The following is a 25,810-nucleotide window of genomic DNA, read 5'->3' as shown; positions in this document are numbered from 1 at the left end:
AATAAATGTACCAACCATGTCCTCAGAGTCAAGGAATTTAAAAAAATAGAATTAAAATTCATAATTTTAAACAAATGGAAGAGAGGAGATAGGTTGCTCAAGATGGTTCTGCTGAAGATAAAAATGCTTAGAATTCTGCACAAGTTATAAGAGTTTTAAAAGTTTAAGCATCAAGGGTGAGAGAGAGAGAGAGAGAGAGAGAGAGAGAGAGAGAGAGAGAGAGAGCACAATGGCCACGCATGCTCTGTGTGCTGGAGGATGGAGACTTGGTCCTTCATACCACATGGTCTTCTGAGAACTTCTGCAGGAAGTGGCTCCCCCCACCTCCCCTCCACAAGCACAGAGATGAGCAATGCAGGGGTATCCAACAACGCACTAAGTAACTAATTAAAAAAGAAAATAAGTGTCAAGACACAAAAAAATGTCTTCATAGCTGCCATTTGGGAGTTACTGGGCTCCTTTTTTCTTTTTTTTTGCTTTTTGGGTCATACCTGGTGATGCACAGGGATTACTCCTGGCTCATGCACTCAGGAATTACCCCTGGCGGTAATTACCCCTTACGTTGGATAACACTGTTTTGACTTTCCAGCATAGCCTCAGGTAGTTTAGGTTTATTGGGTTGCTCCCACCACAGTGCTCCCACTCCTCTCTGTTTATTTGTAGTTTCTTTCTTTGTGCTCTGTTGACTTGTAAATATTGTTTTTCTCTTCTCCCTAAGTCCTTTGCATAGTTTATTCAGAGCAATGTCCTTTTGGTATGGACACAAGAAGACAGTATATGCTATGCTTTTGTAATGTGACTCTCAGTGATATTTCCCTCCTGGGCATCTGTTCTCTCACCAAAGCCTCAGCTGCCTTTACTTCCTAGGCCCCCCCCCCCCCAAATCAGGGTCCTGATGAGGGACTGGATGGAACCAGGGCAAGCAGTAAGTGTGCTACCCTGGCACTGAGATGGACCGGGCCAAAGCTTCATAATGCTTAACTATAAATTAAGAGCTTGGTCATGGACAAATGCTGTCATGATCCAAATGTAATAACTAGATTTGGATCCTGCTAGGGTTAGGAATGATTAATCTGGCCTGAGCACTGTAGTCTGAGTCTGTGGCAAGATGTTCCCAGGAGAACTGCCCTACAAGTCTCAATGTTATCTCTTAATGTGTCCATACAAAAATAGCTAGTATTGAGATGTTGATAGTTATTAAACTGAGGAAAGGAGAAAAACACCTTGGGAGGTATTTTGCCCTTGGGCAGTCACGAAGGGCTTTGGAATACCTTTTAGGTGGGCCCTCAGGAAGGGCTTGCTTATGTTGATTTTGTTACCTGACTGGGTGCAGTTTTAGTCCAGAGGCAAGGGAGTTGGAGGACAAGAGAGTTGGAGAGGCAAGAGAGCTGGGGAGAGGCTGAGGAGAGACTGGAGTGAATGAAGAGAGGATTGGAATAAACTGCTACTAAGATCAACCAGCCTGGCCCTGTCTCTTCCTTCGTCTGCCCTTGGGCAACAGCCATCCTGATCCAGGCCACACACACACAGGAGCAGAGCACGGAATGCAGGCGGTGAGACAGAGCCGTCCAGAGAGCCCGTGAACACACAACCTTCAGCGTGTTTAGTTTTTTGCAGGAGACCTTATGGGATGCTGGGAATTGAACCCGGGTTTGCTGTGTGCAAGGCAAACACCCTACCCGCTGTGCTATGGCTCTAGTCCCTATACTGGGTTCCTTATATCTATAAATCTGTATTCTCTGAGCTTCTACAGAAGACTACTGGGTAGGTACATAATCACGGCCTCACACTACAACTCCTTCCGCCACCACCACCACTGCTATTACTACTACTACAATGACTAATGCCACCACTGCCACCACCTTCAGTAACTGATGACAACACTAAGATGGCATTTTAACTCTTAGGATTGTGGTTTCTTGGGATTCTTGCTCATCACTTTAGTGGTCTTTGGAAAAATGCCTAATGCCTTTAAGTGGGTTTCCTTATCTAAGAAGAAAAGCACAGTATCTTTGCTGCATTTACAAATGGATTTCATAATTAAGATAAGGGACATAAGAAGCATAAAAATATATTTGACAATTCATCAAAAAGTCATCAAGACCCAAGAAGCCAGAACCACTTTGGTGAACTTATGTCAAGTGCCCATTTATGGAGGCATTCCTCTTAGGCTTGCTTTGAGACCAACAATTCTCTCCAATGGTGAAGAAGTGTGTTGCGGACATCCAGGACTACTGGCACTGCCTGGACACACATATCTTCCTCTGTTGTAGTTGCTTTATTACCACCACCTCACTCTAAGACGAGTGGCTGATACTGATACCACCTATGTGCATCCTTCTAAATTAGGGTCATGGATCCAGCAATAAGCTCTAAGTAATGGCTTTTTTTTTGGGTCACACCCAGGGATGCACAGGGGTTACTCCTGGCTCTGCACTCAATTTCCTCCTGGCGGTGCTCAGGGGACCATATGGGATACTGGGAATTGAACTCAGGTTGGCCGCGTGCAAGGCAAACGCTCTACCCGCTGTGCTATGGCTCCAGCCCCAGTAGAGGTTTCTTTTAAAACTGTTCTCTTACAGTGAGAGCGACAAGGAGCCTGGAAATAGACCAAAGTGACACTAATGATCAGCACACACAACACTGAAAACCTGCTCTGTTCAATGGACATGTAAGGTCCGGTGGGACCATGAGGGAAATTCCAGAGCTAAACTCTGCTAATTTAGTAGTTCTTCCTTTCCTGCCCCCTCCCTAGTAAAGCCTTGAGATGTAAATCCTGTCCCCTCCCTAGTAGAGTCCTGAGATGTAAATTCTGTCTCCACTGTTGACTCTTCTTAATTGGGATGTAAATCTTGCCTCCACTGTTGACTCTTCCTTATCTGCCCCTCTGCTAGTAACTCTTCCCTTACCCGCCTCCCCCCAGAATGCAGGTGTCCTGAGCTGTAAATCATGGGGAGCCAGGTAGACACGGAAGATAACCAGATGTTTGAGTTATGAGATACCCACTAGCCACAATGCCCGTACGTAAATGCTGATCTTTGAATCTATAGGCTAAGGAGTGATGTACTTTTAAATGGATTGGTTAAGAAAGTATGTTGTTACAAATCTATTGGCCATGAAATGCGTGGGTTCTGCTGTAACGGCCAGTGAAGGCCTATATAAGATCCCCTTTGAAGAAGTTCGGAGTCTTGCCCATCCTGCCAGACCTGCGTGTCTGTGTAGGCGGCTCAAGACTGGCTAGCCAGTCTTACAATAAACCTTGCTTGCTGTTTGCAGTCTCTGGAGTCTCTTTGTCGTTAAAGGGAGATCACGATCCATGTCCTAACAATGGTAATATGCAGAAGAAACTGGTATTTCCTCTTTCTATTAGACATGAGCAAACTTTTTGGAAAGGTCTCCCAGGCAGTGTTCAGAAGGCTTGGGGTGCTCTCCAGCCAACCTGGTGGGTGATTTAATGCTATGACTTAAAGATGTGTCCTGATTGCCCCTGATGCTCAGTAGACCATAGTGTGCAGGAGATGGAACCAAGCAGCCATATGCAAAGCATGATCTCTAACTGCCATCCTATCTCTCTGATCTTGAATTCATACGCACATGGGAATGAACTCAAGTCAAACTCAAGTTAAATCATTCAACTTAAATCGCAAGGCTGTTGCTAGGTGCTGAAGACCAGATTTGATATAAACAACAGTATCTATCATATTGACCATGATTCTGTGAGGTCGACATTATGTTATCAATTTTACAAAAATGACTGAGCTTGGCTAGGCTTGCATGCTTGCATAAGCTACACAGCAGATGGAGGTCAGACCTGGGTAGGAGCCTTGTCCTGACAAGCTCAAAATCTCCGGGCACCCTCACATCACATAGTCTCTTGACACACCATGGGCTTTCAAATGGCCACAGATTCAACCAAAAGACAATTTTAATTTGAACCACACTTCTATTTCAAAAACAACTGCCACTTGCCAATGAAAGCCAGAACATCCAGCACATTTATTTTCACATGATTTGAACAACCTTTGGCTCTGAAATCGGCTACTAAAATTGTAAGACACTTGATTTATCCTTCATTTTTAAGAAAACATTTTATGTCAGTGAATATGCAAAGGAAAGCATCCTTTTCAGTAGCTGCTACACCAGAGTTAACATTAATTAGTTCTGTTAAAGTGACTGTCCAAATTGAAGAACTTTTCAAATTAAACAACCATCAAGTATCTAAAATGAGCCGAGGCAGTGGCTCCTTGTATTTTGGTGAAAATATGAAGAGCACTAAGCTTAGGTGGCCAAGAAAGTGGAACAAGGACTAAGATAGTTTCTCTTTGTTTTGAGATGGAAAATGTGGTGTGTGAAAGTAATTTCCTGGTTCCATTGAAAGCACACATGGACAAATGAGCAAAACAAACCCTGAAATGAAAAACAATTCCCAGAATTCACTGCATATAGCACTCTCCTATTTTGTTAAATTACTTAAAGTTTATACCAAACACAAACGGAGAGGCTTTCTCTTTAGTTGAAGGAACATGCCAATCTTCTGTTTTCCAATTTAGGGAGGCGATGTTACTCCGAGCAAACTCTCATCTTGGTCAGGCTGATGTAAAAGATCCCTTCGAGTGTCCATACTTGAAATACTCATAAATACACAAATACTCATAAAATACTCATAAATACACAACTAGTGTGGCTTAAATCTAGTCAGGTGGCACAGCCTTTCAATACTTTGACTGAAAAGTTACTATCAAAATAGCTGTTTTTATTTTTTCATTTTTGGTTTCTGGGCCAAACCCAGCACTAGTCAAGAACTACTCCTGGCTTACACTCAGGAATTAGTCCTGGTGAGTTCAGGGGATCCATACAGGATCCCGGAGATCAAAACCAGGTTGACTTCAGGTATAGTAAGTGTCCTACCCACTGTACTATCGCTCTGGCCCCACCTGTTATAAGCTTAAATATCAAATACACTCCATCCTCAGAAGGTAATAGTCTTCCATAATGTACTTTATATACACATACTCTCACATGTCAATGTCATACATATTAAAGAATCACATCTAGCATTTCTCAGTTTGGGAAGGTGTTGGCTCAACCAGGACTAGTCATCCCAGACTTTGGACATCTGAGGGTCACCAAGGGAAGGACAGTGAGACAATCCCCACCCCCCTCCTGGGATAAGGAAATGATCAAGAAACAAAAGAGAGGCTTTTCCTACTTCACCTTCTCAACTAGGCCCTCCCTTTGATCATCGATTTGCTCGAGCGGGCCCAGTAACGTCTGCATTGGAGACTTTGTGGCTTTTTTTTTGGGGGGGGAGCTCACACCCAGCAATTCACAGGAGTTACTCCTGGTTCATACACTCAGGAATCACTCCTGGTGGTGCTTGGGGGACCATATGGGATGCTGGGAATCAAACCTGGGTCAGCCGTGTGCAAGGCAAACACCGTACCCGCTGTGCTATTGCTCCAGCCCCTCTCAACTAACATTTAACAAAGAAGAGGAATATATTAATGCAGTGAATACTTAGTAGACCATTTCTAAAGAAACAGAATAGCACCCCAAACACAGGAAAGCTCTTTGGGAGCAAAAGTTGTGTTCCAAGTCCAGCTCTGGAAGGCTCTGTGAAGGGTCCCCTGCACTGGTGCAGGTCCGTCTCTTCCTCCCTCCAGCCCGCTCAACATTCCATCAGCACTTCAGCCCCCCATGCCACCATTCTGTCTTGGGCAATTGGATCTGCTTTCTTAAAATCCACCCTGCCTTCACAGATATAAAATCCTCCATGTCTTCCGTGGCTTAGAGGAGAATGTTAGATTTCCCCCAGAAACTTTTAACTACGGTCTCGCCACACCCGTTTTCCAGTTCATTTTTTTTCTTCACCAAATATTATCACTAGATAACAAACTGAGTGCTTATTTTCTTTGTGCTTCCAGACTGGTGTCTGAAACATTTTCTAAGACACTGAAAATTATGATAGGTAGGCAGATTTATTATGCCAATTTTACAGATCAGGAAACTGGGGTACCGAAAGGCAGAGGTCACCGAGAGAATCAGTGAGGGACCCAGGATAGAAGCCAAGGCATTGGCTGCTGCTCCCGACCACTATGAACATGTCTCCTAATAGAGTCCACCTCATGTTGTTAGGTCAGAATGATCTATGACTCACTCAGGACAGGCTAATGGAGTGTTTGACATATAATAAGAACTCAACAAATGTTATTTTCATCCCCATTTCACCTAGCAAAAAGAACATAAAAGAGCATAACAAACAAATCTACCTTAAATTTCTGTGATTTGCCAGCTCAGTATGAGTCAGACACAGAATGAGGTTGCCCAAAAAAAAAAAGTAATCTTAAGCGACCTCAGAAGCTGTTCAACATGGAGAAGAAAGGCACCATTCTGCTCCACGCTGAACTTCCAAAAGCATTTCTTGAGGAAGGGCCATCCCTCCCTTTGAGACCCATCAAGAAACAACTGTCCACTGAAGAGAATGGAGGTGGCTTAGAAAAGCTGCATTTGGGCTGCAGCAATAGTCCAGCAGGTAGGGCGTGTGCTTCACATGAAGCTAAACTGGGTTTGATCCCTGGCATCCCACGTGATCCCATGAACACTGCCAGGAGTAATTTCTGAGTGCAGAGTTGGGAGTAACCCCTGAGTATTGCTGGGTATGGCTCCCAAAACACAGGAGAAAAAAAAAAGGCCGTGCTTGTGGAGACTGGCTTGAAGTGAGGATGATTAAGTGGGAAAAGCTGACATGACACGACATGACAAAATAATGTGTCGGCACGGTCCACGGCTCTGTTCTTTGCCAAAGCTCTCCAGGTGATTCTGATAAATATGAATGTTCAGGAAACACTGCCCTAGGGCTGAGCTTCTTCATCTGGGTGCTGCAACCCTGTGGGGGAGGAACTGAATGTGGGGACTGCGGAAAATTTGGCAGCAATAGAAGGTTTCTGAATGCACAGTGACCAAAGCCTAATTCAAAGTCAATCACCTAATAAGTCTGAGGTGTTTCTGGCCATGCTCACCTGGCCTCCTTTTCTCAGGTGATAGCGTGCAAGTCGAAAAAGTTTAAGAAGCATTGCGTTAAGCTCTGCCACTTAAACATATGCCAAAATCTCCTTAAGGATCTCAGGAGCTGAGGTAGTATTCAGGGCCCCACCCCCGGGGCTTCTCATTTGGTAGATCTGCAGTACAGTGTGGTACATTTTGCATTTCTCCAAGTTTCTAGGTGATATTGATGAGCTGTTTTAAAATCTTCACACTCAGAACCATTCTGCTCCACAGTAAGGCACAGGATCGGCCAAGTATGCTTTAGATTTAGAGAAGTTTTGATGAAATAGAAGGGAACATAGTCGAGTTGCTCACAAATAGAATCCTAAGGAGATGTTGAAATCCCTGGCCCGGGGAAGAGGGTGACCTGGTGCTCTCATCTCAGGCTGGAAAACCCCTGACTCCAGGAGGCTGGAAGTGTGCAGGGAAAGCTACATCTGTTTAATAACATTTTTCTTCTTTTCAAATCTTAACCAAAATTCAAAATCAAAGATATTTCATCTTTGATCAAAGATCAAATATCAAAGATCAAATATCAAAGATAAGCTCAAAAATGATGTCTTTGGTCTAGAGAGATAACTTAATATGTGGGCGCATATAACTTCCATGTGGAAAGTCCTGGTTTAATCCCCAGTTCTGCATGTTTCTCTGGGCTGGTACTCAAGCATCACCAGGTATGTCCCAAACACAAAAGAAAAAAAAGAAAAAAGGAGAAATGTTTTTTTAAGAGCACTGTAATGTAAGAGGTGAAAGGAGGTCAGTAAGTCAACAGGTAGATGTGCAAGCACAGGAAGGATTCATCGGAAAAAACCCTTTTGCGCAGCAGTAGGTTTTGCTAGAGAAGTCATCAGTTCTATGCGGCAAAACAAAAACAAACAACTCAATGTGAGAACAGTGTGTAATTGTTGAAGTTACTCAACCCACACACGTACATCCTTTATCCAAACTTTACATCTTGTTCAGAATGTTTTCATTCCTCACTTTTATCTAGAACATTATGAACTGTTTTCTTATATTTTAATCAATTTATGGGAGAGAAGGTGAAGCAAAAGCTGACTGAACCAGAACGACACCCTGAGTTCCTGGAAGTGCTCATGTTGTATTTCACCGTAATTATTACAATTGCATTTTTCCAACAAAGAGCAAGGCTGGGGGCTGACCAGCATACAATCACGTATTACAGAAACTAAATTCTGTAAGCTGTAAAAGGATACTCTTTAATAAGAATATTAAAATCATAATATTTTATGAAGTATTTCATATTTCATAAATAAATATAGTTAATTTAATAACTGATCAACAAAGTCTTAGGCCAAATCTTTTTAGGGGGCAGGCAAGAACATCCAACATGATTACCATCACAAAACTACCTCATGTCGGAGAGAGAGAGCTCAAGGGGCTGCAGGATGTGCTCTGTACATGGGTGGTCCAGGGTTGATACTGACACTGCATAGTCCCGAGTAACCCTCAAGTACAAAGCCAGTAGTCCCCGAGCAAACTAAATGTTTGCTAAATGTGGCTCCCCATCCCACCCTCACAAAGATGTATTCTACAGATGTCCAATTTTCATGCCATTTGTCTAAAATAGTATCTTCAACTCGGGTCGGCCATGTTGGCTGCGTGCAAGGCAAATGCCCTACCCGCTGTGCTATCGCTCAGGGGCTGGAGCAATAGCACAGCGGGTAGGGCGTTTGCCTTACAAGCGGCCAACATGGCCGACCCGAGTTCGATTCCTCCGCCCCTCTCGGAGAGCCCGGCAAGCTACCGAGAGTATTCGATATGCCAGACACAGTAACAACAAAGTCTCCAATGGAGACGTTACTGGGCCCGCTTGAGCAAATCGACGATCAACGGGAGGGCCTTTACCTTTACCTTTAGTATCTTCAACATACTCTAAAATAGGAGGTGATACCCCCCAGCCCCCATTCTGAATTTCTTCATTCAGCTAAATGTGCCGGTCTTGCATACTAACACTGAAGTGAATTAGTTATGTTATACCTATTCAGTAGCACTGCAGCACTGTCCTCTCACTGCTCATCGACTTGCTCGAACGGGCACCAGTAACATCTTACAACAAATTGTGAGACTTGTTGTTACTGTTTTTGGCATATCAAATACGTCACAGGGAGCTTGCCAGGCTTTGCTGTGCAGGTGATACTCTCGATAGCTTGCCAGGTTCTCCGAGAGGGGCGGAGGAATCAAACCCGGGTTGGCTGCATGCAAGGCAAACACCCTACCCCGCTATGCTATCGCTCCATTCAGTACTTAAAAAAAAATACAGACTTGAGAATTTCCTTTCCAAATCTAGACTCATTATCCCTATAATCCTGACATTGCTATTACTAAGTGATTACTCTGATAGAACTACCCTGAGGTAGGTTTTCTTTCTTCTATTTTTGGATTTTGGGCACAGCTGGTGGTTTCTTGGGAGACCATGTGATGCTGGTTATCAAACCCAGGTTTCCCATATGTAAAACATGTAAGACATCTCCCTGATGCCTGAGGTACAATTTTTCACACTGTGTGTATGTGTGTGTGTGTGTGTGTGTGTGTGTGTGTGATATTGAGGAAAAGATGGCAGGCCTCCCTCCGCCTGATATGCAAGAAAAGTGCACAACCACAAAGTCACATCTCTAGTCCACTTTTAAACATATTTTAAACAGTTACATAGAAGTTGTTTCTGATAAATTCTATGATAACTAGAGTTAAATCATCTCTACATTGGCTTCCTCATATGAGTCCTTCATCTCTAGACTTCTTACTAGAAGTTATTTGATTGTACACTAACGAAAGCCAACACACCTTCCAAATCATCCCACCCGTAGGTTTTACAATGATTAAAGCCACATTTAAGGTAGACATAAGATAAGATGTAAAATTTGGGGGTTAATACCTTGTCCAACTACCCTTTCATCACTCAGCACCTGAGAGTTCACAGACAGGAGACCTGAGTTTGAGTCCATCCCAGAGCAGCCTTGAGTGTGGATAATAACAGACACAAATCTTGCCTAACCCAACAGGTCTTCTTCACTGGTTTTCTAATCTGGGGGTCCAAGATCAAGCAATTATTCTGGTTCCTTAGAAAGCTGGGAAATGCCACTCACTTCACCATCTGCCTCAGATATACCTATCTCCTTGTTCTGTTTCCTCAGAGCACTGTAATTAGGGGAATCCCCCAGAGCCAAGGTCTGGGCTTCACCATCTCTGGATTTTCTCAGCAATAACTGCTCTGGACACCGTAGGCATTTAGTATCTGGTTAACAAAAGAGTCACGTCTGACGTTCTGAGACTGGTTGAGGGCTAATGAAGAAGCAGCCTTTGTCCGGCCTATTCTCCACACCCCCGTGATTATTTTCACTTATCCCCTTCAAATCTTTATGACCACCATGAATCCTGGGATCTTTCCTGTTCAGAGTACCCAAAGGGCTTTATTTAGTGTTATTTTCAGCTTGAGAGATCATAGTCATCTATTTTTTACTGCTATTTAAGTGCTTCCAACCCCAAGCTCTACTGGGGGCAAGCCTTGCCACCATCACCCAGATCCCAGTTTTGTCTTGATCAATCCCCTCATTTCTTTTTCTCTCTCCTTCTTTTAGTTGTTGTTTGTTTGTTTATTTTCACTTTGCTCGACCCAAATCCAAGTAGGCTTGGAGATCTCGGCCCCAGAACCCGCGTGGCTTTGTCCCTCTGCCAGTACCTTCATGTGTGCGGAGAGTGGTCTCAGCATGGTGGTGGCTGGTCCTGGAGGTCTTCGGCTGCCGGAGCCCTGGTCGGGGCGGGGAGAAAAGCTCAACCCGCTCCCCTCCAAGGGGCCCCGGCGAGGACAGCCAGGCATGGGGGCAGGAGACTGCATTGTTCTCTTCCGGGAGCTGGTTTTTATAGTCTCTGAGTCTTGGCCACGCGACATCTTATTATGACTTATTATGACTTCTTATTATCTCACTCCTACTTTGGACAAACTGGCAGGCTACTGAATGAAGCCTGCCCACACGGCAGAGTCTGGCAAACTCCCCGTGGCATACCCAATATGCCAAATATCAGTAACAATGATGGGTCTCATTCTCCTAAAGAGCCTTGAATATAATCTCAGGGCTAGGATGAAAGAGACGTTACTGGGGCCTGCTTGAGGCAATCGATGAATAACAGGATGATTTGTGATTTTGTGATTGTGATTTTCACTTTGGGGGCATACTTGGTGGTACTCTGGGTCTGCTCTTGGTTTAGTGCTTAGGAGTTGCTCCTGGTGATGCTCAGGGGACAATATAGCACCAGAGATCATCACTGGGCCTGGTGAGCTATCTCATGTCCCCTGTTTCCTTGTCTGTGCCCAAAACAGACTTGTGAGAAGCAGGAAGAGTTAGCACACAATTTTGAAGAGCAAGATGAACTGTACTGTAAGGATCATCCACGAAAGACACAATTAGAGAAACGAGAGTCATCATGTAATGATGTAGTAGGATGGAACTTTGGTATTTATATCTAATTAGCTGATTTATTTCTTCAGCTTCTGATGACTAAAACCAAGGTTGTTACCTGAGGACAGAATCCGCAAACACTGCAGAAAAAAGGAATAAGGATGCGTCTGAGCCCCTGCCCCTCCTGAACAGCAATTTTATCTGCCCGCCCTTTGCTTGCTTGCCCCAGGAAAAGCCACTTTTTTTTTAATTGTATTGAATCACTGTGAGATAGTTACAAGCTTTCATGTTTGGGTTACAATTTCACAATGATCAAACACCCATCCCTCCACCAGTGTATGTTCCTCACCACCAATATCCTCGGTATAATACTCCTTTCCCAAATTCCCCCTGCCTCCACGGCAGATATGATTCTCCATAATCTCTCTCTATTATTGGGCATTCTGGTTTGCAATACAGACCCTGAGAGGTTATCATGTTTGGTCCTTTATCTACTTTCTGCACGCATCTCCCACCCTGACTGATTCCTCCAGCCATCTTTTTCTTAGTGATCTCCTCTCTATTCCAGCTGCTTTCACCCCTTTGCTCATGAGGCAGGCTTCCAGCTATGGAGCAATCTACCTGTCCCGTGTATCTACTGTCCTTAGGTGTCAGCCTCATGTTATGTTGTTTTATATACCACAAATGAGTGCAGTCCTTCTATGTCTGTCCCTCTCTTGCTGACTCATTTCACTTAGCCTGATATTCTCCATGTCTATCCATTTATAAGCAAAGTTCATGACTTCATCTCTCCGGACAGCTGCATAGTAATCCATTGTGTAGATGTACCAAAATTTCTTTAACCAGTTATCTGGACCTGTCAGTAGCTAGACAGTTACACCCTCCAACTGCCGTGTAACCCCAACAAAGGCCAGGATCCAGAGATTATCACAACAAGCTCCCGGGAGAGCACAAGGCAGAGTCTCCTACCCTGTGTCTGACTATCCTCGCCAGGGCCCAACAGCTGAAGACCTCCAGGCCCCAACCAAGGCCTTACTGGGGCCACTCTCCACACACTTGGATAAGCCTCAGACATAACAGAACTGGCAGAGGAACCCAGGTGTGTGGGACCCGGGGCTGAGATCTCCAAGCCTGCACGGTTTGGGACTGGACCTGTCAGTAGCTAGACAGTTACACCCTCCAACTGCCGTGTAACCCCAACAAAGGCCAGGATCCAGAGATTATCACAACAAGCTCCCAGGAGTGCGCGGCCACAGGCCGCGCGACTATTTGTTTACTTTTCTCTAAATTTTCAGGGTACCTTAAATATCCAACCCGCACGGCAGAGCCTGGCAAGCTATCCGTGGTCTATGCCAAATAGACCAAATTGATATGCCAAATCCAGTAATAAATGGATCTCATTTCCCTAACCCTGAATATGCAGAGTCGAGAAGGATATGGAAGGAGAGGCTGATAAAACACCAAGGCAGACATAGGCTACCAAAACGCAGAAAAACAAAAATGATTGTCTGTACTTTTAATGCTCGTACCCTGGCATCTGCTACATCCATTGAAGACCTTATGGTACAAGCACGAAAGATCAAGTACGACATCATTGGTCTGACCGAAACGAGAAGACATCAATTCCATCATGCTGTTTTCGACACTGGAGAAGAACTGTTCCTTGGAACATGTGATAAAAGAGGCGTCGGTGGTGTCGGTATCCTTGTCAACACAAACTTAGTCACGAGCATTGATTCATTTGAATGCCTAACAACCCGAATCGGACGATTACACTTGAATAAATGTGGCTCACTACCGGCAGTTTCTATCTTTGTTGTCTATGCACCAACATCCAGTTATGGTGAAAGAGAAACTGAGAAATTCTACATGGAGCTGGAGAAATTCTATAAAGAAGATCACACCTTCTACAAGATCATTGTCGGTGATTTTAATGCCAAGATAGGACCAAGAAGATCAGTCGATGAACTCCACATCGGAACCCATGGCCTGGAATGGAACGAACAGGGTGACAGACTGTCTGAGTTCAACATGTCAACCAAAACCTTCCATGGTAACTCACAATTCCAAAAGGCTGAATCTAAACGTTGGACATGGGAGTCTCCCGATGGACGGTTCCACAATGAAATAGACCACATCATATTCAATCGGCGGTTTTGCCTAACCGATGTTGCTGTTGTCCCAAAATTCCAAACGGGATCAGACCACCGTCTTCTTCGTGCAAAATTCTACCTCACAGAACGAGGAGTAAAGAATGCAAGGTTTAAGAAGAGGACTCCCAGAACAACCACCAACTGGGAACTCTTTGGCTCTGTTGCGGCAACATGGGAAGACGCCGTCATTGACAACATTGATGAGGAATACGATCGAATGATTCAGCACCTCCATGATTGTGCAAGGAATGCCAAGAGAGAGATAACCACAAAAAACCGTCTTTCTTCGAACACTCTTGAACTTATTCGCCAACGTGGCTTGGCACGTGCCTCAGGCAACCACAAGCAAACGTCCGAACTGGCTAAACAGTGCAGAGAAGCCATCAAGGATGACCTCAAAAACAGGAGAGCAGCAGTACTGGTAGATGCAGCAGAAGCTGGGAAAAACATTCGTAATGCCCGCCTGTCCTTCACCAACTGCAAAACCAAGATGACTGCCCTCCGACATCATGATGGATCTATCACATCTTCCAGAAGGGCAATGGAGAAGATTATTCATGACTTCTACTCAGATCTCTTTAATAGCCACATCCACTTGCCCACATACCACATGATGGATATGTCGTTCCCAATGTTCTCCCTTCCGAAATCCAACATGCCATCTCATCAGTAAAGAAACAAAGAGCACCTGGCCCAGACAAGATCAGACCTGAACACCTGAAGAACTTACCATCAGTACTCATCAATACATTGGCTCGACTCTTCACACGCTACCTGTCTGAATGCAAGGTTCCATCCCAATGGAAAACCAGCAAGACTGTACTACTGTACAAGAAAGGAGACATCCACGACATTGGCAACTATCGCCCAATCTGCCTATTGTCTGTCATCTACAAACTATTCACTCGAGTCATCCTGAATAGGATTAGCAGAACACTAGATGAAGGACAACCATGTGAACAAGCTGGATTCCGAAAAGGATTCAGTACCATCGACCATATTCACACAGTAACCAAGCTCATTGAGGTATCTCGGGAGTTCAAGATGCCACTCTGTCTAACGTTCATTGATTTAAAGAAGGCCTTTGATTCTGTTGAGACGGAAGTGGTCATAGAAGCCCTAGCCAATCAGGGCGTACAAACTCAATACATCAGGATCCTTCGTGAGCCCTATTGCGGATTCACTACCAAGATCTCACCATTCTACAAAGAAGTAATCATCCATATCAAGAGAGGGGTTCGGCAGGGTGATACCATTTCACCAAAACTCTTCAGTGCCACCCTCGAGAACATCATGCGACGACTGGAATGGGAAAACATGGGAGTGAAGATAGATGGTCGGCAACTACACCACCTCCGCTTTGCTGATGACATCGTTCTAATAACACCAAACATCAACCAAGCGGCACAAATGCTGAACGACTTTGACCGTGAATGTGGAAAGGTCGGACTACAGCTGAATCTTGCGAAGACAATGTTTATGAGAAACAGCCTTGTTCCTGATGCTCCATTCGCTCTCAACAGAACCACCATCTCCGAATGCAACAGTTATATATACCTAGGTTGAGAAATCAACATGATGAATGACCTGGCACCTGAGTTGCGCAGGAGGAAGAGAGCGGCTTGGAATGCCTTCAAGAGCATTGAAGAAATAACTAAAAGGACAAAGAACCTCCAGCTACGAGCACATCTCTTTGATTCCACTATTCTTCCTGCATTAACATATGCCTCAGAGACCTGGACCCTACGAAAACAGGATGAGAACACTATTCGGGTCTCTCAAAGAGGAATCGAAAGAACTATGCTTGGAATATCACGATTCACTCAAATGAGAGATAGAATCCGGAGTTCTGATCTTCGTCAATGCTCAAGAATCAGGGACGCTGTCTCATTTGCCAAGACCTCAAAAATCAGATGGGCTGGACACGTAATGAGGTTTACAGACAACCGCTGGACTAGAGCCATTACTGATTGGATTCCACGAGACATCAAAAGATCACGTGGATGCCCACCTATAAGATGGTCAGACTTCTTCGTCAAGACCCTAAATGATCGGTTTGAGGCTCTACATGTTCCTAAAACGAACAGATACCATTGGGCTACGCTAGCACACAACCGGGATGAATGGAGACGTTACTGGCACCCGCTCGAATAAATCGATGAATAACGGGGATAAGTGATTAAGTGATAAGTGATTAAGTTATCTGTTCAAGGGCGCTTGGGTTGTTTCCAGATTTTGGCTATTGTGAACAATGCTGCAATGAACATATAGGTACAGATGTCATTTCTACTGTGCTTTTTTGCATCCTTGGGATATATTCCCAAAAGTGGTATTGAAGCTCAATTTCTAGTTTTTGAAGGACTGTCCATATTGTTTTCTAGAAGGCTGGACTAGTGGGTATTCCCACCAAGAGTGAGAGAGTGTCCCTTTTCCCCCACATCCACACCAGCACTAATTGCTTTTGCTCTTTTGAATGTGTTCCAGACTCTGTGGTGTGAGATGATATCTCATTGTTGTTTTGATTTGCATCTCTCTGATGGCTAGTGATGTGGAGCATTTTTTCATGTGCCTTTTGGCTATTTGTATTTCTTTTTTGAGGAAACTTCTGTTCATTTCTTCTCCCCATTTTTTGATGGAGTTGGAGGTTTTTCTTGTACAAGTCTACTAGTGTCTTGTATATCCTGGATATTAATCCCTTATCAGATGGGTATTGGGTAAATATTCTTTCCCATTCTGTGGGCTCTTTCTGTATTTTGGTCACTGTTTCTTTTGAAGTGCAGAAACTTCTTAGTTTGATGTAGTCTCATTTGTTTATGTTTGCTTCCACTTCCATGGTCAGTGCTGTTTCATCCTTAAAGATGTTTTTAGCTTCAATATCATGTAGACTTCTTCCTACATTTTCCTCTATGTACCTTATAGATTCATGTCTGATATTGAGGTCCTTAATCCATGTTGATCTGACTTTTGTGCCTGGCATTAGACAGAGGTCAGCGTTCATTTTTTTTTCAGGTAGCCATCCAGTTTTCCCAGCACCACTTGTTGAAGAGGCTTTCCTTGTTCCACTTCACATTTCTTGCTCCTTTGTCAAAGATTAAGTGGTCATATCTTTGGGGGTCTGTGACAGAATATTCAACTCTGTTCCATTGGTCTGCAGGTCTGTTTCTAGCCCAGTATCATGCTGTCTTAATTACTACTGCTTTGTAGTACAGTTTAAAGTTGGGAAGGGTGATGTCACCCATATTATTTTCCCCAAGGATTGTTTTAGCTATTCGTGGGGTTTATTGTTCCAATTTCAGGAGTGTTTTGTCTATTTCTTTGAAAAAATGTGATGGGTATCCTGATAGGGACCACATTGAAATTGTACAGTGCTTTGAGCAGTATTGCATTTTGATAATGTTAATCCTCCCTATCCATGAGCAGGGGATGTGTCTCCATTTCCTAGTGTCCTCTTATTTCTTGAAGTAGTGTTTTGTAATTTTCCTTGTATAGGTCCTTCATCTCTTTGATTAAGCTGATTCCAAGGTACTTGATTTTCTGAGGTACTATTGTGAATGGAATTGCTTTTTTAAAAAATGTCTCTTTCTTCTCTTTTGTTATTTGTATATAAGAAAGCCATGAACTTTTGGGTGTTGATTTTGTAGCCTGCCACTTTACTAAACTGACCTATTGTTTCTAAAAGCTTTTCTGTAGAATCTTTAGGGTTTTCTAAGTATAGTATCATATCGTCTGCAAATAGTGATAGTTTGACCTCTTCCTTTCCTATCTGTATTCCCTTGATACCTTTCTCTTGCCTAACTGCTATGGCCAGGACTTCCAGTACTATATTGAATAGGAGTGGCGAAAGTGGGCAACCTTGTCTTGTGCCCGATCTTAGAGGGAAGGCTTTTAGTTTTTCCCCATTGAGAATGATACTTGCCTTAACCTTGTGGTAGATGGCTTTGACTATATTGAGAAAAGTTCCTTCAATGCCTATTTTGCTGAGAGTTTTCATCATAAACTGGTGTTGGATCTTGTCAAATGCTTTCTCTGTGTCTATTGATATGATCATATGGTTTTTTTCTTTTCTTTTGTTGAGATGATGGATTATGTTGATCAATTTCCGAATGTTAAACCATCCTTGCATCCCTGGGATGAATCCTACTTGGTCATGGTTATGATCTTTTCGATGAGTCGTTGGATTCTATTTGCCAATAGTTTGTTGAGGATCTTTGCGTCTCTGTTCATCAGGGATATTGGCCTGTAATGCTCTTTCTTTGTGGTATCTGTCTTCTTTTGGTAACAGGGTGATATTTGCTTCACAAAAACTGTTAGGAAGTGTTTTTGATACTTAAGATTTTGTGGAAAAGCTTAAAGAGGATTGGTAGTAATTCCTCTTTAAAGATTTGGAAGAATTCACTAGTGAATCCATCTGGGCCAGGGCTTTTGTGCTTGGGGAGACTTTTTATTACTGTTTCAATTTCCTTGATGTTGATAGGTCTGTTCAGGTATTCCAGGTCTTCTTGGTTCAGCCCTGCGAGGCTATAGGAATCTAGGAATTTATCCATTTCCTCGAGGTTTTCGTGTTCCGTGGCATAAAGCTTCTCAAAGTACTTCCAGAGGATCCTTTGAATTCCTTAGTTTCTGTTGCAATGACCCCCTTTTCATTTCTGATTCATGAAATGAATTTTATTATTTATTAGGGTTTTTATTAGGGTTTTCTCTCTCCCTTTCCTTGTGAGTCTTGCTAGAGGCTTATCGATCTTGTTTATTTTCTTGAAGAAGCAGCTGGAAGAGCCACTTTTGATACTCTCAGAACGAGAACTGCCACGGAAGCTGTGTCCTGGCGATAGCCAGTGGAGCTCTACACAGGCAGAGAATGTCCATGGGTCTGCCGCTCCTTACAACAGGCGTATGAGGTAAGGAACCTTGTTCTCCTTGTTCTATGGGCGAAACAGATGTAGCTGAGTCCAAGGTTCCGCTTTCCCCAGAAACTATTTGTTCTTTCAAAGGAAGATGGTGCCCTGAAACACACTGGAATACCTACAGATGGGATTTGCTTGCCTCAAATGCTAATCATAGGCTTAAAAAATATCTTTACTGAGGTATTATAGCTTACAACAATATTAAACTCCTTGCTTTATGTTGCAGAACACTAGATCGATCCTTCTACCAGTGATTCCAGACCTTCCCACCACAGACTTTCGTTTTCAGTTAAGACAATGTGGGGCCAGCACAAAAAAAAAGGCTGGATATTTTAAGAGGCCACATTAGTGTGTGAGAAGAGGAAGTGGGAGGGAGTGGCCACCCAAATAGGAGTCCGGTGAGTCCGGTGAAAGAGAAGGGGTGGATGCTGAGTTTTGCTCCATGGTGTATGATGTCACCTCTCTTTCTCCGATCTTTTATAAAATCTAAAGTAAAAGCTACACCCACAAATAATTTGTAACACCGAGTCTCTCTTGTGGGGGAGATCTATCAGGAAAATGGGTAGAGAACCTTGTTTCAGAGGGGGACAGCTAAATGATAGAGTGTTCACATGTGAGTCCGGTAGAAATACAAAGAAAAACTGATTTAAAATGGGAAGTGAACTGTTCGCTCAGGGGTTAGGAGCTGTATAAATAAATGTGCAGCTAAGTCATAAAAGTGACACAAATCCTTTCACTCTGTGATTGTTTGTGATCAGTGATCTTAAACATATGAAGGGGCTGGAGCAATAGCAGAGGTTAGGGCATTTGCCTTGCACGTGACCGACCCGACCCGGGTTCAATTCCTTTGTCCCTCTCGGAGAGCCTGGCAAGCTACCGAGAGTATCCTGCCACACAGCAGAGCCTGGCAAGCTCCCCATGGTGTATTCGATATGCCAAAAACAGTAACAACAAGTCTCACAATGGAGACTTTACTGGTGCCTGCTTGAGCAAATTGATGAACAATGGGAGGACAGTGACACAGTGATAAATATATAAAGACTGTCTAGAATTCACACGTGTGACCTTCAGAGCCTAAAGGGTCTGCAGTGTTGCAATGTTGATGGAGCTGGTTTCTATTTCCCTGCACTCACCGGTAGGTGGTTTCTGGAAGAAGGTCATTCATAATGTAAGTGGTCGTGTTGCCCACGGTGATGCTAGTGTCTCCAAGATCAATAGTGTAAGCAAGAATTTCAGATCCATTATTGCACGGCTCTTCCCAGTTCAGTACAAGGCACACAGAAGGTGAATCAGGGCGGGTGCTGAAGGTCTCCTCCTCCAGGACGCAGAGCGTGGAGACGGGGTCAGGGGCAGATGCTGGTGTCTGGCAAAGAACGAGTTCACTGTACGGGCCTGCTCCAGCTTGATTGACAGCCTGAGAAGCAGAAGAGGGAGAGAGAGCACGTCACTTCATCAGCACATTCTAACTCTCTTGGTTAGAAGCCATGAAATAACCGTAGAGTTAAGAAACAACTTAGGGAAATGCAGGTAGAAATAAAGACTAAACAATGGTGACCACCTCCTAAAAGCATCAACCATATATTTTCTACTAATAGAACAAAATTAAGACTGTGATCATCACTGCTTAGGAAAAAAAAACCCTAAATATTGCAGGGTGGCACAACCCACTTCAGTTTATATACTGTCTTACACAATCTTCAAAATTATCATTTGAGGTAGACATTTTAATGGCGAGTACTCCCATCTGCCTTCCAGAAAGGAGGGAATGCAGAGTTACATCAAATAACCCAGGTTCAATTTGTGTGTGTGTGTGTGTGTGTGTGTGTGTGTGTGTGTGTGTGTGTCGGGGGGGGGGGCAGGTGGGGAGGTGTCCACACCCAGTGGTGCCCAGAGCTTATTCCTTGCTTTTGTGCTCAGGGATCGATCACTCCTGGTGGTGCTTGGGGGATCATACGCTGTGTGGGGACTGGATTGATGCTGGCTGCACGCAAGCGAAGCACCTTAACCCCTGTGCTATCTCTCCAGTTCACTCCGATTCCAGACTTAGAGGAAATGCTGTGAGTGGAATTCAGCAGACTTTTTAATTCACATACTGCCTTAGAATTCTATAAGAGTTCTAGAGAAAATATCGACAACTCAATGTGAAAAGTGAACTCATACTGGAAGTTACTTCTCAGCCCCCAAGTGGCTTTCCCCACAGCAATAGCTGACACCTTGATCACTTCCTCTCTCACAAAAGCTTAGTCACTTGGTCTCTGGGATCCACACATTTTTGTTTCTGCGGATTGGCCACTGCTTCTCACTTGGCTCACTGTTCCTTGTCAGTGGGCTCACTCTACGCTACTAAAGGGTACCAGGGCTCAGCACTCGGGGACACCTTTTCTACCTCTGCTCGAACTCAGAGACCCTTCCTTGACTCAGGGAGAGACAAAGTATGGAAACGCCATTCATCTCTCACTCCCAGATTGTGTTGCTATGACCTCTGCCTTGAAAGCGAGCCTGGTGCACCCAACTGCCTTTTGATCTCTACTTGAATAAGAAGTCAACATCTCAAAACTCACGATTCTGCACATTTCCTCACCTCTCCCCACTCCTCCACACCAGAAGCCCCACTACGCCCCATGGAGGTTTCCCCAGCCTCTGGTTCTTCAAGTCATCGCAGAAAATTCCTCCTCTATCCAGGTCATAAGCGTACCTAACCCCTCCAGCAGCAAAGGCGTGGTCTCTGGACACTGTGGTGACCGCCTCCCTGCCTGGCTTTTGCCCCCCAGTTTCCCACTCACCACGAGCAGGGTGACACTGCTCCAATCTTTCAATGGCTTCCCCGCATACTCAGAATAAACTTCAAAGTCCTTGCAACAGCCCAAGAGATTCTGATTTGCTCACCTCCCCCCTCCCGAGCCCCGTGACCATGCTGCCCTCCACAGCCTGGAACCTCCCCGCTCTCTCTACTCCAGCCACTCGCCTCTAGGCTGATGCACAGGACTCCGGGCCTGACTCAGTCTTGAGGTCTCTGCAACCTGCTCTTTTTCTCACGGAGAAAACACTTGGCAGCCTCCTTAGGACAGTGGAAGAATTCTAAACCCCATTTATTTAACTCACAGGAGGATTTCAGAAGACAAATCGTGAAAATCACTTGGGTCTTAAAATTTCAGAGCAAAACTTGTGTATTAGTTTATTTCAAAGAAGCAAATTAAAACACATTCATTGACTAACAAATCACCTCTGAAAAATCCACTGCAAAAATTTAATACCACAGATATTTAGAGTTACTTGCAGGGGCAGAGTCTAAGGTACTCAGTGTTTCCTACTGGCTTTGCACTCAGGGATCACTCCTGGCAGGCCTCAGAGTCGATACAGAGTGCGAGGATAGAACCTGGGATATTAGTGTGCAAGACAAACTTATCTCTGAGTATGTATTCAATATGCCAAACACAGTAACAACAAGTCTCAAAAAAATGGAGACGTTACTGGGCCCGATGGAGCAAACTGATGAACAACGGGAGGACAGTGTTTGTTTGTTTGTTATTTACATCTATATAAAACAGGTGGAGTAAACCCCAATTCTCAGGTAATCCTAAAGATTTCACTAGTTAGCAAGAACAACTGTGGCAGAGTATCGTCAACAGTGGATATTTTCTTTACTCTCTTCCAACTGGAAAAGCAAAAACAAAAGAGCATCTTGACTTATATACATATATGTGTGTGTATTTTTATTTTCTTAAATTTAGAAAGCCAAAAGGAGAGAGAGAGAGAGAGAGAGAGAGAGAGAGAGAGAGAGAGAGAGAGAGAGAGAGAGAGAGAGACTTAGAGATAATCCAGAAATCTATGTTTTTGGGGGGGAGGGGGCAACACCTGGCTTCCCTCTAGCTCTGTGCTCAGATTCCACTCCTGGTGGGGCTCAGGAGACCAAACAGGGCACTGTGGATTGAACCTAGGTTAGCTGCATGCAAAGCAGGCACCCTACCCACTGTACTATTGCTCTTGCCCCAGAAACCTAATTTTATTTATTTTTGTTTGGGGGCCATGCTAGTGGTGCTCAGGACTTATTCCTGGCTCTGTGCTCAGGGATCATATGTGGTCCTGGGGATCAATCTGGACTTGATCACATGAAGGCAAGCATCTTCATCATCTCTTTATATCTCTTTCTTTCTCTGGTCTCAGAAACTTTAGTCTTTTTTTTTTTTTTTATGATGTAGGAGTACTGGCCATGGCAGAACCTGGCAAGCTTCCTGTGGCATATTCGATATGCCAAAAACAGTACCAATAATGGGTCTCATTCCCCCCGACCCTGAAAGAGCCTACAATACCGCACTGTTGGGAAAGACGAGTAAGGAGAGGCTACTAAAATCTCATGGCTGGGACAAATGGAGGTGTTACTGGTGCCCGCTCGAGCAAATCGATGAACAACGGGATGACAGTGATACAGAAATTCAGACTTTAGAGATAAGCTGAAAAAACAATATGGAGAAATTTCCCTGTATCTCTCACCTTGCGTCCCCTACATTTATAACTCTAGACTAATGTTTAATCCCAGAAAATGAACAATTACAAGCAATCCTTCAGACTGATTTGAAACTTAACAAATTTTTCTGGGAGATTATGTTTTTCTATTTCAGGTTCTACTCTTTTACTTCTCATTATCTGGAAAATCATTCTTGATTTATTCCACTTATTATTTCATTACCCATTTTCAAGGTAAACTTAATTCAAAAACATCTTTTACAAAGTAATAGTATATGGTATGCCTCATGTGAGAAGATTTATGCTATTTATGCTGTTGTCATTAACCTCTTCTTTAGGAATAATATACAGATTAAGTTTCCTGAGCAAAACAAAGATTTCACACAATTTTTATAAGACACGTATAGGTAGTATATATGATTTAATTTCTAAGGCTCTAATAATCAAAATAATTATTTTGAGTTTAACTTGATTTTTACAGTAAAGCTGAATAAATATAATTCACAAGGACCAGTGGGCTAGCATAGGGAAAGAAGCTAGCATAGCATAGCAGAGCAAAGAAGCTAGCTTTGTACATGGTTTAACCAGGTTCGATCCCCAGCACCCCAAGCCCACCAGGGGTGATCCTTGAGGGAAAGTCAGGAGTGAGCTCTGAACATGGCCTTATGTGGCCCCAACAGCAAAAGCAAACAAACAAAAAAGATAATTTATGCTAGGTTCAGAAATGGCAAGAAATTAATATAAGTTGAGGAGACTCTTGAAAATACTTTTTTTTCAGCATTGCAATGGGTGTTCTCAAAGTATGCGCGCCTTCATGGGACCTGGCTCACTTTATGACATCGGAAAATATTTACTTCTGACTATCAAGACACAGAGGAAATCGTTGCATGCAACTTCTATTCTTACCAATGTAACTTTTCAAATGCATTTTTTGGGAAGTTACTGCTAAGTGACAACATATACTCTGGATGGAAGATAGGAAGCAGAACATTTTAGAGAGAAACCAAAACTCAAAAACCACACTGGAGTAATGTTCTTTCCCGTGGTGGCAGACAGTTCTTTATTTATATCCTGCCTTATTCCAAACACCGGACTGTAGCACATGATTTCACCTTTGCCAATGACACAGCATCGCTATTCTAAAGATCAGACAGGGTGCTATGGCCTGACTCACTGTCAAAGGGTTATGTACATCCCAGGGGCAACGTCAGAGAAGGAAGGAAGGAAGGTGTGTAACAAAAGTTTAATCAGAAATGTTTGTGATAAAGCAGGCTTCAGGCTTAATAGAAAAGCTTTCAGTTGGTGTGGAAAACCAACTCATGAAGGGAGCATTTGCTCCCAAAAGGCCAGAGACACTATGCATAGACTTGTTATTAAGCAATGTGAAATCAGGTGAAAAATCTGGCATCTGTGCTTCTGTGTCAATTTAAATTAAATTGTATGCGAAGACAGAATTCTTCAAGGTCAAAAACCACATCTTACTAATCTTTGTATCTCTCTTGATTATTCAGATCATACTTGGATTCTAGCACAAAGTAGTGCTTCAGAAATGTTACCGAACAAATGGAAAGAAAATCAACCCTGTTTTCTCAGGATAATAAAGCTTTACAAAGGGGGAAAATTATCTAAAGGAATGGAGTAGAAGAAAAATCAAGATTTGGGAATGGTATTGGAATATCAAATGCTGATAACAAATCATCATAAGAAACTTTGTAAATCATGATGTTAAAATAAAATGGGAGAAAGGAGAAGATAATTCAAGGCTTTTGGGACTCAGAAGTTAAGGCTCTGAGAGATAGGTCCGATTACTCCAATATTTGTTTCTGCCTCTGAGAAACTGGCATGGTAAGTTACTGTCTTTTTTGCTGAAAGGTGCAGTCGGGGGATATGTGTACGGGGCATCTCCTCAAAGGACTTCTGCCACTTTGCCTCTGGCTTTTACCATTTCTTTGTGAATTTATAAGACAACCAGGGTACCAGGGTGGTAAAAGGTACAATGGAGAAGAATCTGATTTTGTTTCAGGATCTCTGGGAAGAGCAGATACTAACGGCAAATACTCAACAATTAAATTTATATATTTTTTTCTTTAAAGAAAAGATGCTTTTAGAGTTTTTTCCTGAGCTGCATCTGAGTACAGTCCACCTACCTGTAGTCTACAGCAGTATTGTGCAGCAGGCAACAGATCCTTTATCTCAAAGCCGGTGTCTGTCCCATGATAAATGAGTTCTAAGGATTCGGTATCTTCTCCCCACTCCAACCTGTACTCCGAGATGTCCGCACCCGAGCATTCGGGACTCTGGGAGGCAGAAATTCATAGTCAGTCGTTTCACTGAGGAGAACCCTACCATGTTTGTGCTCAAATGAAGTGGGAAAGAGATCAACCCTTGCGCAGATACTAGAAAACTTTTGAAAAGCATGGAAGTGTTACCCAATCCTTTTCAACGCTCACTAACGGTGCAAGTTCTCCAACTCTGATACACATCAGGGCCAGGGGAGATTCATGTGCAAGAAATTACTTAGATGTGACTTTTGGCTTTCTATGTTACTCATATTTGCATTTAAGGGAAGATGAAAAAAATTGCTATATAACAGATACCAGACTTACCTCCCAACTCACTAGGACACAACCATCAGGTGTAAAAGAAATACAAGGTGTTTTACACTGTCCTGGAGGCCCTGCAGCAGTGGTAATTTCTGAGACATCAGAATAAGGCCCATACTGAAAGCAGAGAACATACATTTGTGAGTAACACACACACATACACACACACAAACGCGTAACGAAATATCGGCTAGGCTAGCACCGTGAATACATTTCATGAATGCAAGATG

General features: G+C 43.4%; 1 protein-coding gene across 4 annotated transcripts in view; it reads right to left on the bottom strand.

The window, feature by feature from the left end:
* Positions 1-25,810, bottom strand: part of FNDC3B (fibronectin type III domain containing 3B) — a 377,218-nt gene that overhangs the window by 28,950 nt on the left and 322,458 nt on the right. For all 4 annotated transcript variants that reach the window (XM_056110627.1, XM_056110630.1, XM_056110628.1 and 1 more), the window contains 3 exons: positions 25,584-25,697; positions 25,125-25,274; positions 19,647-19,927 (listed from right to left, as the gene is read on the bottom strand). In XM_056110627.1, the coding sequence (XP_055966602.1) occupies positions 19,647-19,927; positions 25,125-25,274; positions 25,584-25,697 (545 nt within the window). The remainder of the gene's footprint in view (positions 1-19,646; positions 19,928-25,124; positions 25,275-25,583; positions 25,698-25,810) is intronic.

Source organism: Sorex fumeus, unplaced genomic scaffold (assembly GCF_029834395.1).
Source record: "Sorex fumeus unplaced genomic scaffold, SorFum_2.1 ptg000010l, whole genome shotgun sequence".
Taxonomy (NCBI): Eukaryota; Metazoa; Chordata; class Mammalia; order Eulipotyphla; family Soricidae; genus Sorex; species Sorex fumeus.
The sequence above is the reverse complement of the archived record's forward strand: the minus strand, read 5'-3'. Positions and strand labels throughout refer to the sequence as shown.